Source organism: Hyposmocoma kahamanoa, unplaced genomic scaffold, assembly GCF_003589595.1.
Source record: "Hyposmocoma kahamanoa isolate Upper Pololo Valley unplaced genomic scaffold, ASM358959v1 66, whole genome shotgun sequence".
NCBI classification, from domain to species: domain Eukaryota; kingdom Metazoa; phylum Arthropoda; class Insecta; order Lepidoptera; family Cosmopterigidae; genus Hyposmocoma; species Hyposmocoma kahamanoa.
Window position 1 is genome coordinate 12,468,025 of NW_020653854.1, and position 11,085 is coordinate 12,479,109.

General features: G+C 37.3%; 1 protein-coding gene across 1 annotated transcript in view; it reads left to right on the forward strand.

Annotated features, from left to right (window-relative positions):
* The window catches only part of LOC113231751 (organic cation transporter protein-like), a 9,104-nt gene extending 259 nt beyond the window's left edge, over window positions 1-8,845 (forward strand). Inside the window, exons 2-12 of the mRNA XM_026466259.1 lie at window positions 2,469-2,698; window positions 3,930-4,113; window positions 4,189-4,318; window positions 4,394-4,522; window positions 5,030-5,222; window positions 5,295-5,400; window positions 5,485-5,723; window positions 5,814-5,893; window positions 6,526-6,701; window positions 7,151-7,305; window positions 7,411-8,845. Of these exons, the coding sequence (XP_026322044.1) occupies window positions 2,469-2,698; window positions 3,930-4,113; window positions 4,189-4,318; window positions 4,394-4,522; window positions 5,030-5,222; window positions 5,295-5,400; window positions 5,485-5,723; window positions 5,814-5,893; window positions 6,526-6,701; window positions 7,151-7,305; window positions 7,411-7,453 (1,665 nt within the window). The 3' untranslated portion in view covers window positions 7,454-8,845. The remainder of the gene's footprint in view (window positions 1-2,468; window positions 2,699-3,929; window positions 4,114-4,188; window positions 4,319-4,393; window positions 4,523-5,029; window positions 5,223-5,294; window positions 5,401-5,484; window positions 5,724-5,813; window positions 5,894-6,525; window positions 6,702-7,150; window positions 7,306-7,410) is intronic.
* The last annotated feature ends 2,240 nt before the right edge of the window (window positions 8,846-11,085 follow it).

Below are 11,085 nucleotides of genomic sequence, written 5' to 3' on the forward strand. Positions count from 1 at the left end.
ACCAAACTAACCTCTATAGAGGTAACCAAACTAACCTCTATAGAGGTTAGTTTGGTTTTTGCAATATGATATTGGTGTATAACACCAATATCATATTGCAGTAATTGATTTAGACAGAATAAGTTACAAACATGTCATGGTTCAGTAAAGGTCAAATTAGCTATAGCACTAATTTTAAAAAGATAGATGTACTAATTTCTTACTTTTAAAAGACCTTGAGCAGAACTAAAACGCTTCGAAAGCGGTAGGAACTAAAAAAAACATCGAAGGTTGCAGACACCCGGTGCGAAAATCAATAGTGGTAGTAGGAGGTTTGTCTGTTTACCAATTAAGGGGGAGGGGGAGGTGCTCCAATATTTGCATTGCTGGAATATTGACTCCCAACTTCGGGGAATGGATTCAGGAGAGAACATTGTTAGAAATCATTGAAACATAGATTCAGCTTCTAAATAATATTCGCTGATGGAAGTTTTATAAATAAACATTTGTAACCGGATTAAGTGCCTATAATTATTTTTTATCTAAGTATTTGTACCCATGTAAATTATGTTTTAACATAAATTTAAAATATAAACTCTGGTCTTAAAAAACGGTCAAAACATAACGTAAATTTACTATTATTTTATCCTGGTGTCATTTTATATTCGTTAGTAACCAAATGAACTTATAGGATATTAATTTTAGCTATATATTAGTAAAATTATACAAAACAGAGTTCTAAGTTGGTATCTGTTGTTCAGTTCTCCGCTAATGGGTTCCGTGCCACTTTTACATGAAAACAAATGCCGTACGATCACATAAAGTTCTCATACGAAACCGACGCCGCACTCCCTTTATTACTATTAATAGAAATTTCCTATTCTTTTTACAAAATACACTGTTAATAGTATAATAATAATAATAATAACGCACACACTAATAGCCCCGAACTAGGAAAACTCTGAGTTGCGGATGACAAAAAACACACAACCACAACTTACACTCAAACTCACGAGAGAAATAAATTTAGGCTATCCCGACCTGGGAATTGAATCCGGGACCTCTGCGTGGCAGACTTGCACCGTAGCCGTTCGGCCACAGAGTTAATAAAATATTATGCTTCTTGAAGCCATAGCATGGTTTGACCAACCGCCTTGCAAGCAGAGGCCGTGGATTCATCCGGGTTAGCACCTCTGAGTATCTCGAATTCATGTGCGAAATTTAATTTGAAAATTACCATGAGCTTTTCGGTGAAGGAAAACATCTTCGAAAAACGTATGAAGTCCCTGCATTCTCTAGTCGGGGTTGGTAGCTGTAAAGGTATCTAACTGGGTGACGAAATACTTTCATAGATTTCTCATAGATGGCGCTACGGCTAAACACATAAAAAAAATCGTGAGGTCCGCTGGTTCGTTCCGTGGCTTAGTTGGTATAGCGTCTGGCACGGTAAGCTAGAAGACGTCGGTTCGAATCTGGCCGGATCGACGTATTCTGAGTATTCGATCTTTGTATTAATAATTATAACAAACTAGTGGAGTAATTTCACATAAACAAATAATTGAATATCAATTCAATAACAATTTAAATATTTTAATAAAGTTTATTATTTATATACTCAGCAATCTATTATTTCCTTTAAACCATACCCAGAATGTTGTTGTATTTATTGGAAATAGACCATGGTCAACCAAACTAACCATAGAAAGACGATATTATCGTCGTAAATATCGTAAAGAGACATTACTAACGGCGACGATTAAACCTAATCAAATTCAGAATTCTGATAAGTTTCTCGTTTTATCATATTCTTCAAACAATAGTGAGCGACATGAAATAGTAGTTTATGTGACTGTTACATAATGAAAGGCACTAAAAGATGAGATGTGGGTTTATGAAACGAGCCGAGAGGCGATTTTCATGAAAACATCACACGAGTGTTTTAATACCTAATTATGTACAGTTACATACACTGCTTTATCTATATACGTATTATAAGCTCTCTGTGACGTGTTCTGGAACCGCATGTTACGACTGGCGATGTGGTGGCAAATAAAAACTTTCGTCACGCATGTCACACAACCGTAGTTTTTATTTAATTCATAGACAAACAAGATTCGACCCCAACTATCATATCGTTCGATATCAAGTAACGTGTGAAATTTGTCAAAATTGTTTACTATTAACATTTCATTTTGAATTAAACTTCATCTCGACTGATATTAGAATTGAGGTCGAATGAAAATATTTTGTTTTTCAGAGATGTTCGAAATTTGAATGTATTAAATTCGAATTCGATGTTATCTTTAAGCTGGTCGTTCTTTATCTACACACATTTGGAGCATAGAGAGTTTATGATATGTGTGTACATAAACAATATAAATAACACAGCATATCTTACCGATGACTTATTTACTTACACTTGCTATAACAAAATAATACATTAAGTCAAACACACTTCTGTTCAACATAAAACCATCGTATTTAACCAGGAGAGAATGGGTGAGAAGGATTTAAATTTGGAAGGTGACAAAGATGCCTTAGAAGCAGTTTTAAGTCACATAGGAGAAATGGGCAGATATCAGAAATTGCTATTCCTGGCTATGGGACCACTTGGCTTCACGTTTGCCTTCGTCTACTTCATACAGATGTTTATTACTGCGACACCGCAGAACCACTGGTGCCACGTACCTGAAATGGAACATTTAAATGCAGAATTAAGGTACTTAATTTGAATTGTATATAATATAATATATTATATAATAAAAAAATATATAAGTTTTCCATATATATTTATATTATTGTAGCAGTACAGCTCCTTGTGCAAGAGTTCGTCCAGTAGGGCTAGCACGACAGGGCGCGACTTGAGAGAGAGCGACATAAAGCGCTACATACCGCAATCCTTGCATACAGATCTCGCGCTGTATGTCGCTATCGCGCAAGTCGCGTCCCGTCGTACTAGCCCTACAAGGAAGTACTGCCACCTTACCTTTTTTGCCGTCAAACAGATGTGAGTGTTTTGAACGGTAATGGTGCTGGTGAAATTACAGTCACATTACACTTCTTAACTTATATCTCAAGGTGACGGGCGCAGTGGCAGTGTGCCCCTAAGATCTTTGTGATATAAAGCTCTGAGGGGCACTGCAACTGCTATGAACAGACGTGTCGCTTACCACATAACAAAAATCTCCTACATTTGAAAAGCATCAAGTGTGAATTCAAATATTGTCTATAGTATCATTTCAATATGGTTGTATATGTTATTACAATGTACCTAAGTAAAACGCAAGTCATGTCTGCCTTTTAAACGCTTACTAACATAAAGTCGAGGTTATAGAGAATGACCGCTTTTGAACACAAGCGGGTTCCAAAGATTTTTACATGACGTACGAGTATTACACCGTATTACACAAATACAGAACTCATTACGTATTTTCGAAAGTCGAAAAGAAGCTTAGACGGTACGATATGCATATGAAATAATGATTTAGTAATAAACAATATTACAATATACAGAAGCCTCATGCTCATTGGTTGCGTATATATTGATAACCATCCATATTAGTTTCTTTGACAAACTGAGTTATAAATTATAATAGGGTATTCATGCATGGTCAAGTGACTTGCATGATAGTTTTCATGTGTCGCTATCTTTTGAGATCCCAGGTTAGACAGCCAGTCGAGTCAAGTACAAAATCGACTTTTCTACATTTTCTCGGGTGTAAGTGTTTGTGGTACCGTCGTTATTTCCAATCACTTTGGGATCAGAGCAACGTTTGTGATGTTGTCTAATGTTTATATATTCAATTCTAAAACACATTTTTCGGTAGTTCCAACTCGAAACAGAAAACTACTATGATTATGTATCGTATAGAAAAACAAGTAGATATCAATTTACAACATATTTACAATGATGTCCATGTAAATAAGGTATAAATTCTTTCTGGTTCCAGACGAAATTTATCAATACCAAAAACTTTAACAGGGGATTACGAGCGCTGCTTAATATACAATGCTAATTGGAGTCAAGTGCTGGAGACCATGACGCCGCCTCACCCAGATACTCCGACGAAACGTTGCCCACATGGTTGGGAATTCCATCTAAGTGATATTCCGTTTCACACAGTTGTCAGTGAGGTATGAGACTAAATATCAAAAGGTGTCATATTTGAAGGGAAAATATAACTTATTTAATAATTTTTTTTTTCGAAGAGAGGCTGGGTTTGTGAACACGCTAAAAAAGTGCCAATTTCGTCGGCAACTTTTTTTGCGGGCTCCATTGTTGGAACGCTTTTGTTTGGATCGTTAGCAGACGTGTTTGGTAGAGTACCCGCTTTGATTGGTAAGCTATTGAATTTACTACATATATTTTATGCATTGAATCGTCACCGTCAATTAAATATTACTGTGATTCCAGGAGCAAATTTAATAGGATGTTTCGGAGGAATTGCAAGCGTCTTCACAAATAGCTTCTGGGATTATGCTCTTTGCCGGTTTCTCGTTGGCCTCTCTTACGACAGCTGTTTTATGATGATGTATATTTTAGGTAAGCCTTTGTAAAGTAATTCAGATAAATTTAAATTGTTATAATTATATAGAACACAATGAAAAGTTCATTCAATCTGACAGGACTCGAACCTACGTCTGTAATGTCAATCTAGAGCAACCGCTTTAACAACTGAGCTACTAATCGAGTCAGCAGACCTTATGGATTCCTTTATGTATTGTAACAGATCTTTGTTTTTGGTTTTTACGGCTTTTTTTGCCGAAGCGCCACCTGTCAGAAATCTATGAAAGTTTTTCTTCACTCAATTAGGTGCCTTTACAGCTACCACAGGTTGCCTAGAGATGTCGCTTTTTTAATTGTAATATTGGCTTTATTGAATATCATAATGTTTCCTGCCACGAAATTGCTCCACTAATTTGTTATAAATATACAATGATCAAACACAAAGGAAATTCCTTCGATCTGACAGGACACGAACCTATCTCTGTAATATCAACCTAAGGCAACAAAAAATTTAAAATGCTTAATTATATTCCGAATATACAGCACTGGAGTACGTAGGATCTGGCCATCGAACTTGGGTGGCGAACATGTCTATAGCCATTTACTTTGGAGGCGCATGCATGGTACTACCATGGTTAGCAATCTGGATTTCCGACTGGAGAAAACTGGTGCTGGCGACATCACTGCCTATGCTGATCGTCCTTGCTGCGCCTTGTGTTGTGCCTGAGAGCGCCCGGTAAAAGCAAATTAAATAAATTGTATTCGTAATTATTAAAATTCATAAGATCTACATTAAACTTTCTTACAGATGGTTGGCATCACGACGGAGAACAGACAAAGCCCTAGCAGTTTTGAGGAAATTCGAAAGAGTAAACAAAAGAAAAATTCCACAAGATTTATTAGATGAATTTATTGTAAGTTCCCGAAAGTCACAATAAAACTAATACTTGCGTACTAAGACTATAGTTGTTTCTATAATCTTAACAACAAACTTTCAGCTATCAACAAATCGGCGTAAGACATCTGACGAAACAGTGACCGTGACTACTCTATTCACATCTCCTCGACTTCGCACGATGGTGTTACTCATGGTAGTCTCTTATATATCAATTGCCATAGTCTTTGATGGCTTGGTCCGTATGTCTGAAAATATGGGTCTGGATTTTTTTATCACCTTCACTCTAGCTGCTGCAACAGAGATACCTTCTCTTGTTTTGCTTACGTTCGTTCTTGACAGGTACCTATCGATCAGTTTTGAAACGCAAAAAATATTTCTAGCCGTAATTCACACTTCCTATGCTTACACATAACAAATGTTTTATTTCAGATGGGGTCGGCGATTTCTCATGTGTGGATCCGTTACGTTCGCTGGTGTGATGACTGTAATAGCAGCTTTTGTACCTAAAGGTAATCGAAAGACAACAAATTACTTATTTCGCCTTTTAATGTAATGGAAAATAAAAATGTAAACCGAAGATTCCCAAAGTGGTGATATCGACCCCCAAGTGTCTACTCCGAGGGGTATCATCAATATCAGTGAAAAACTACGGCGTATATGAGACGTTAAGGGTCCAGGAGAATGGGACTCTTTTTGACCAAATTTTTGACTTGCCATAAATGGAATGATCCAGGTTACACAGATTGATACCTATGTAAACTCATAATAATTTCTTTTAATAGTCATACATATATTTTACCTATGAATGACTGAAACATTTTACAATAAACATTGTATTCGGTTAGTAAATGTATAAAACGTAACAAAAATTTTTTATAAAGCGTCTCATGAGCATTGTACCAGCTGTCAATCACACATTTTAATTTAATGAACTTGTAAAAAAAATCACTATTAAAAAAGGCTGAAGGTCTACGCAAACGCAAAAAAAGGCACGTGGCATACCAGACAAAAAAGTTTGGGAGCCTCTGATATAGAAGAAGGCGGCACCAACTTGCCTAGAAATTATGGTTACTTAAACTTACTTAAACTGCAATCATAAATTCCTTGTTAAGTCAATTTTCTGGGTTTTATTTTCACACAGGTTTACCACAAGCAGGTTTGGCGATTTGTGCACGGTTCTTCGTAAATATGTCATTCAACACGATAATGCAGTGGTCAACAGAGGTGCTGCCTACGCCTGTACGCGCCTCTGGCACTTCTATAATGCACGTCAGTGGTTTCGCTGGTGGTCTGATCTCACCATTTGTGGTTTATTCCGTAAGTTATCGCATCTTAGGTGGACCTGTAAAAACTAGAACCCCACCTATCTGCATTATCTTACCTCTTAAATGTCTTTCTCCAGAAATGAGAGAAATGTCCTCTACACTATTTTCGCACTCTTTATACCTATAGCCCTTTCACTCTCGTTCCTCTATTCTAGCTACATTTGACTTCAGTAGTCTTAAGACAATTCAAACAACTTAACGGCCTTCTGCCGGCCTCGGTGTGGCTTGCACACCTGTTTTCATGGTGTCGCCATCCCGGGTTCGAGCCGGGTAAGTGTAGAAAACAAATCACTTTCCTATATTGTTTTCGATCTGGATTTTTGTGACACCGTTGTTTCCGATTTCCATAACTCAAGTGCTTTAGCTACTCACTTTAGGACCAGAGCAACGTATATGACGTGGTCTAATATTTATTTAAAAAACAAACTTTTCATTTTCTAGGAACGAATGTGGGCACCGCTCCCTCTGCTAGTAATGGGCATTACGTCCCTGCTAGCATGTGGTATGGGTATCATGCTCCCTGAGACTATGGGCCGTAGATTACCCCAGACAACGGCTGATGGGGAATTGCTTATCAACAATTATTCTTTATGTGGGTAAGTATAGTAAAGCTATATATTTATGTAGTCCGGAAAAATAAACACAACGACTGAATATTTTACCTATTATTTCGGGCTGATACAACTGCTACTTTCTTCTAGCTCTAAACTGGATGCCGAGGATAGTGACACTGTTAACGCGTAACACCATCAAACGGCATCGCGATTAAACTAGGACCACGGCGCGATGATGATGATGATATAACTTGCTACAATACGCATTGTTTTTTTTAATAATTTTTAAAATAAATGCATTGCAGTCAAAGTAATCAAAATAATTCGTTGAAGATTCCATTATAATTCCCAATCAAAGGAAAGAAAACCTACCTGGCTGCCTACGGGCAAACATCAACATATTGGACCTTCTTCGATCCTCACGGAACCAGCATCAAACGGTCAGGCCAGTTAACCTTACTAATTCCTGTCCCAATCCCAAGTTCAATTGTGCTAATATCGTGTTTCGTCAAAATTCCCGTGTGCATAATATATGGTTGCATCATCCGATATCTACCTTCGCGTGTGAGTTTTTGTGTCGCTTCGCGCTGCGGATAAACTGTAAGTTTACTTTTGTTTCCGTAAACCACTTTATGGGAGGCAGGAGTGAAATCTTGCAAATTTCACATCCGACGTGTCTTAGGAAATGCAAATTTAACCTATGAAGAGTTTAGTACGATATTAGCGCATTTTGAAGCCGTTTTGAACTCCCGTCTGATGTCTCCTTTATCCGCAGACTCCAATGAGCTTCGTCCCCTTAGCCCAGCACACTTCCTAATTGGCCAACCGCTCACCACGCCAACGGCAGAAGACGTGACGTCCACGCCTCCTCATCGCTTGGCGCGTTATGAGCGCGTGAAGCAAATGTGGCAACAATTCTGGCAGAGATGGTCCAAAGAGTATATATCAGAATTACAAGTCCGGACAAAATGGCAGACTACAAAGGAAGACATCAAACCAGATACTCTAGTACTTACCAAAGAAGATAATCTGCCACCGCTCAAATGGCGGCTAGGAAGAATGCTACACACATTCACTGGCACGGACGGTATGTCTCGTGTTGCAAACATCAAAACTGCAACCGGGACGGTTCGTCGGGCATTCTCTAAAATATGCCCACTACTTCGTGAATCTGATGACTAAAGGGTGAACTGCACCTTACGCATTCACTGCTCGACAAGCTCACCATGTTGCCACATCGTTTCCATCGAGTCGTCTCTTCGTTGGAAGCAGCCAAAGCTTCCATGGCGGGCGGCTTATGTTAACGCATAACGCCATCAAGCCACATCGCGATCAAACTCGGACTACGGCGGGACCAGGCGAGCGGCGCGAGGGGAAATCAAGGGTCATCATTCGACGATATAACTTGCTACAATACGCATTGTTTTTTTCTATATAATTTTTAAAATAAATACATTTCAGTCAAAGTAATCAAAATAATTCGTTGAAGATTCCATTATAATTCCCAATCAAAGTAAAGGAAGGAAAACCTGTCTGGCTGCCTACGGACAAGCATCAACAGACACAAAAAGACGATGTAAACCCTATGGTAAAAGCGTACAACTGCAGTAAATGTTATTATACTATTTAATGAAGTAAGTAAAAAACGTTTTAATGAAATATGGTTTATGTTTTTATTATAAAGCTCATGCCACCCTCGTAAAGCATCTGGATAATATTTGATTATCCCATAAACACATACAGCACAGAACATACACACCGGTCGTTTTAAACATAGTATGTATATATTACAAAACAACAATTCATCACGCAATAAACCAACGAGCAAACAGTATGATTGCATAATGGGTCGAGTCAACAGGCATTATGCAAAGTTTGGAGAAAAACCACGACAGTGACAGATGTTGCCGGCTCAGTAATAAATCGAGCAGTCGCCAAAACTTAGCTATCAACGCCGAGACGATTTGGTAATGTTTGAAGGCGTAAACAAAATATATCTAAAAATATCTTGAATTCAGCTACATTACTATTTTGGACGTTTTACGAAGTTTACAATTTTATTTTCTACTGTTACTTACGGTGTTTATAGGTACATTGTTAAACTTTTCATATCATGTATTAATTTCATCAACCCAAGCCTTGCACTCCAGCACCAGTTAATACAAAATGTTAAAACACAACAAAAAAGGTGATTTTTTTAAACTTTTTTTACTAATATGTTGTATTACAGAAATTATACTGAAACTTATGCACAGTGATTATTTATCACGTATTTTCTTTTGCTATTTCAACTTTCATAAGCAATGCAAATCCTAAGCTTGGAAATATAATTCATAATAACAGATGACAAAATAAGTTCCGATAAACATAGCAAAATCCTAAAAGGTATATTGCGATAAGGGTGAATTGTGTTACTTATAGTAAAATTCGCAAACTTTCTTTTACCTTTTTTCCCGACAAAGTTGGTGCAGTCGATTAAAAGTTTTGACGAAGATATTGGAAAGTGTGTCGGATGAGAAAAAATACTGTAAAGGCAAATTATACGACATGAAATAAAAAAAGAATAACTTTAACAACAATATGGCACCCTCAATTTGACATCTCTGATTTGCTTCCAACCACAGAACTTACTAGAAATGAAGTTGGAAACCAAGAACAGTAACTTATAAAATATAGATTATTGTATTTTGCTTCTTACTTATTTCCCATTTATTTCTATACATTTAATGTTGTATATTTTAACAAAACAGTTCTGTCCGAATCTCGAGACACGACATTTAAAAATGTCGGGATAAATAGGTAGGTATAGAAATATTAACTTGTTAATAAATTGACGAAAAGTTAAGAGTTCCTGATAGTTTTTAATATTAAAAAATACGAGTACAAGAAATTTTTGAACTGATTCCAGTTCAATTATTGGAATGGAATTGCATGATTTAATTCCGCCTTCCCCTTTCCATCGCCGGAGCATTCCACCGCTTTGTTGTGGATATTCCAGGGTTTCGCACGAAACGTTTCGTTTCCACGTTTATATAACGAACGGCTGCTAATGGAATTTCCTGCCTGTCTGGAATAAGTCTTATTCCCTGAACGCTATAACTTGGGCTTTTTCAGGGCGAGAGTGAATAGACATTCCATCCATCGACCTCATCGTCACTATATCAGATGAGAAGACGCACTTATTTATTTTATAAAAAATAAACTATGGTAAAATTGCATTGTTGTTAAAATTCGCAAAAATATCACATATTCAATGTTTTTCGCATGTCCTTGATAGCCGATTGACCCGTCTTTTAAATGTCTTTATCCTTCTTACACTAGGAAGACACTATTAAAGCCGTAAATATTTATCGACTTTTTATATTTTCGCGATTTCCTTATTCGTGAAACACGTCTGCGGGCTGGGAATTCCACTCATTTGCCGTTCGCCATGTAAATGTGGAAGCGTAACGCTTCGTGCGAATCTTTGGAATATCCACACATAAGCGTGGAATTCCAGCCTGCGTCTAATCCCCCAAAAAGGCATTCCATTTGGCATCCTAATTGAGAAGGCGGAATTCAATCATTCAATTCACCAGTACTCTCTTACTCTTCAAAACTGGAACGCACTCAGATTACTGCTTGGTGTCAGAATAGGTAAGGTAAAACGTGGTCACGGCTGGCTAAGTATTTTTCAAGGGATCGAAAATGAGATGCCATAAAATAATAGATTTCCGTTTATTCATAATTTATATTAAGGAAAATCTCGATTCAATCATTATCCAACTGAGATTTTACATTCGAAATATGTCATCCTTATCTTTATTTCTCATACAAAACTCC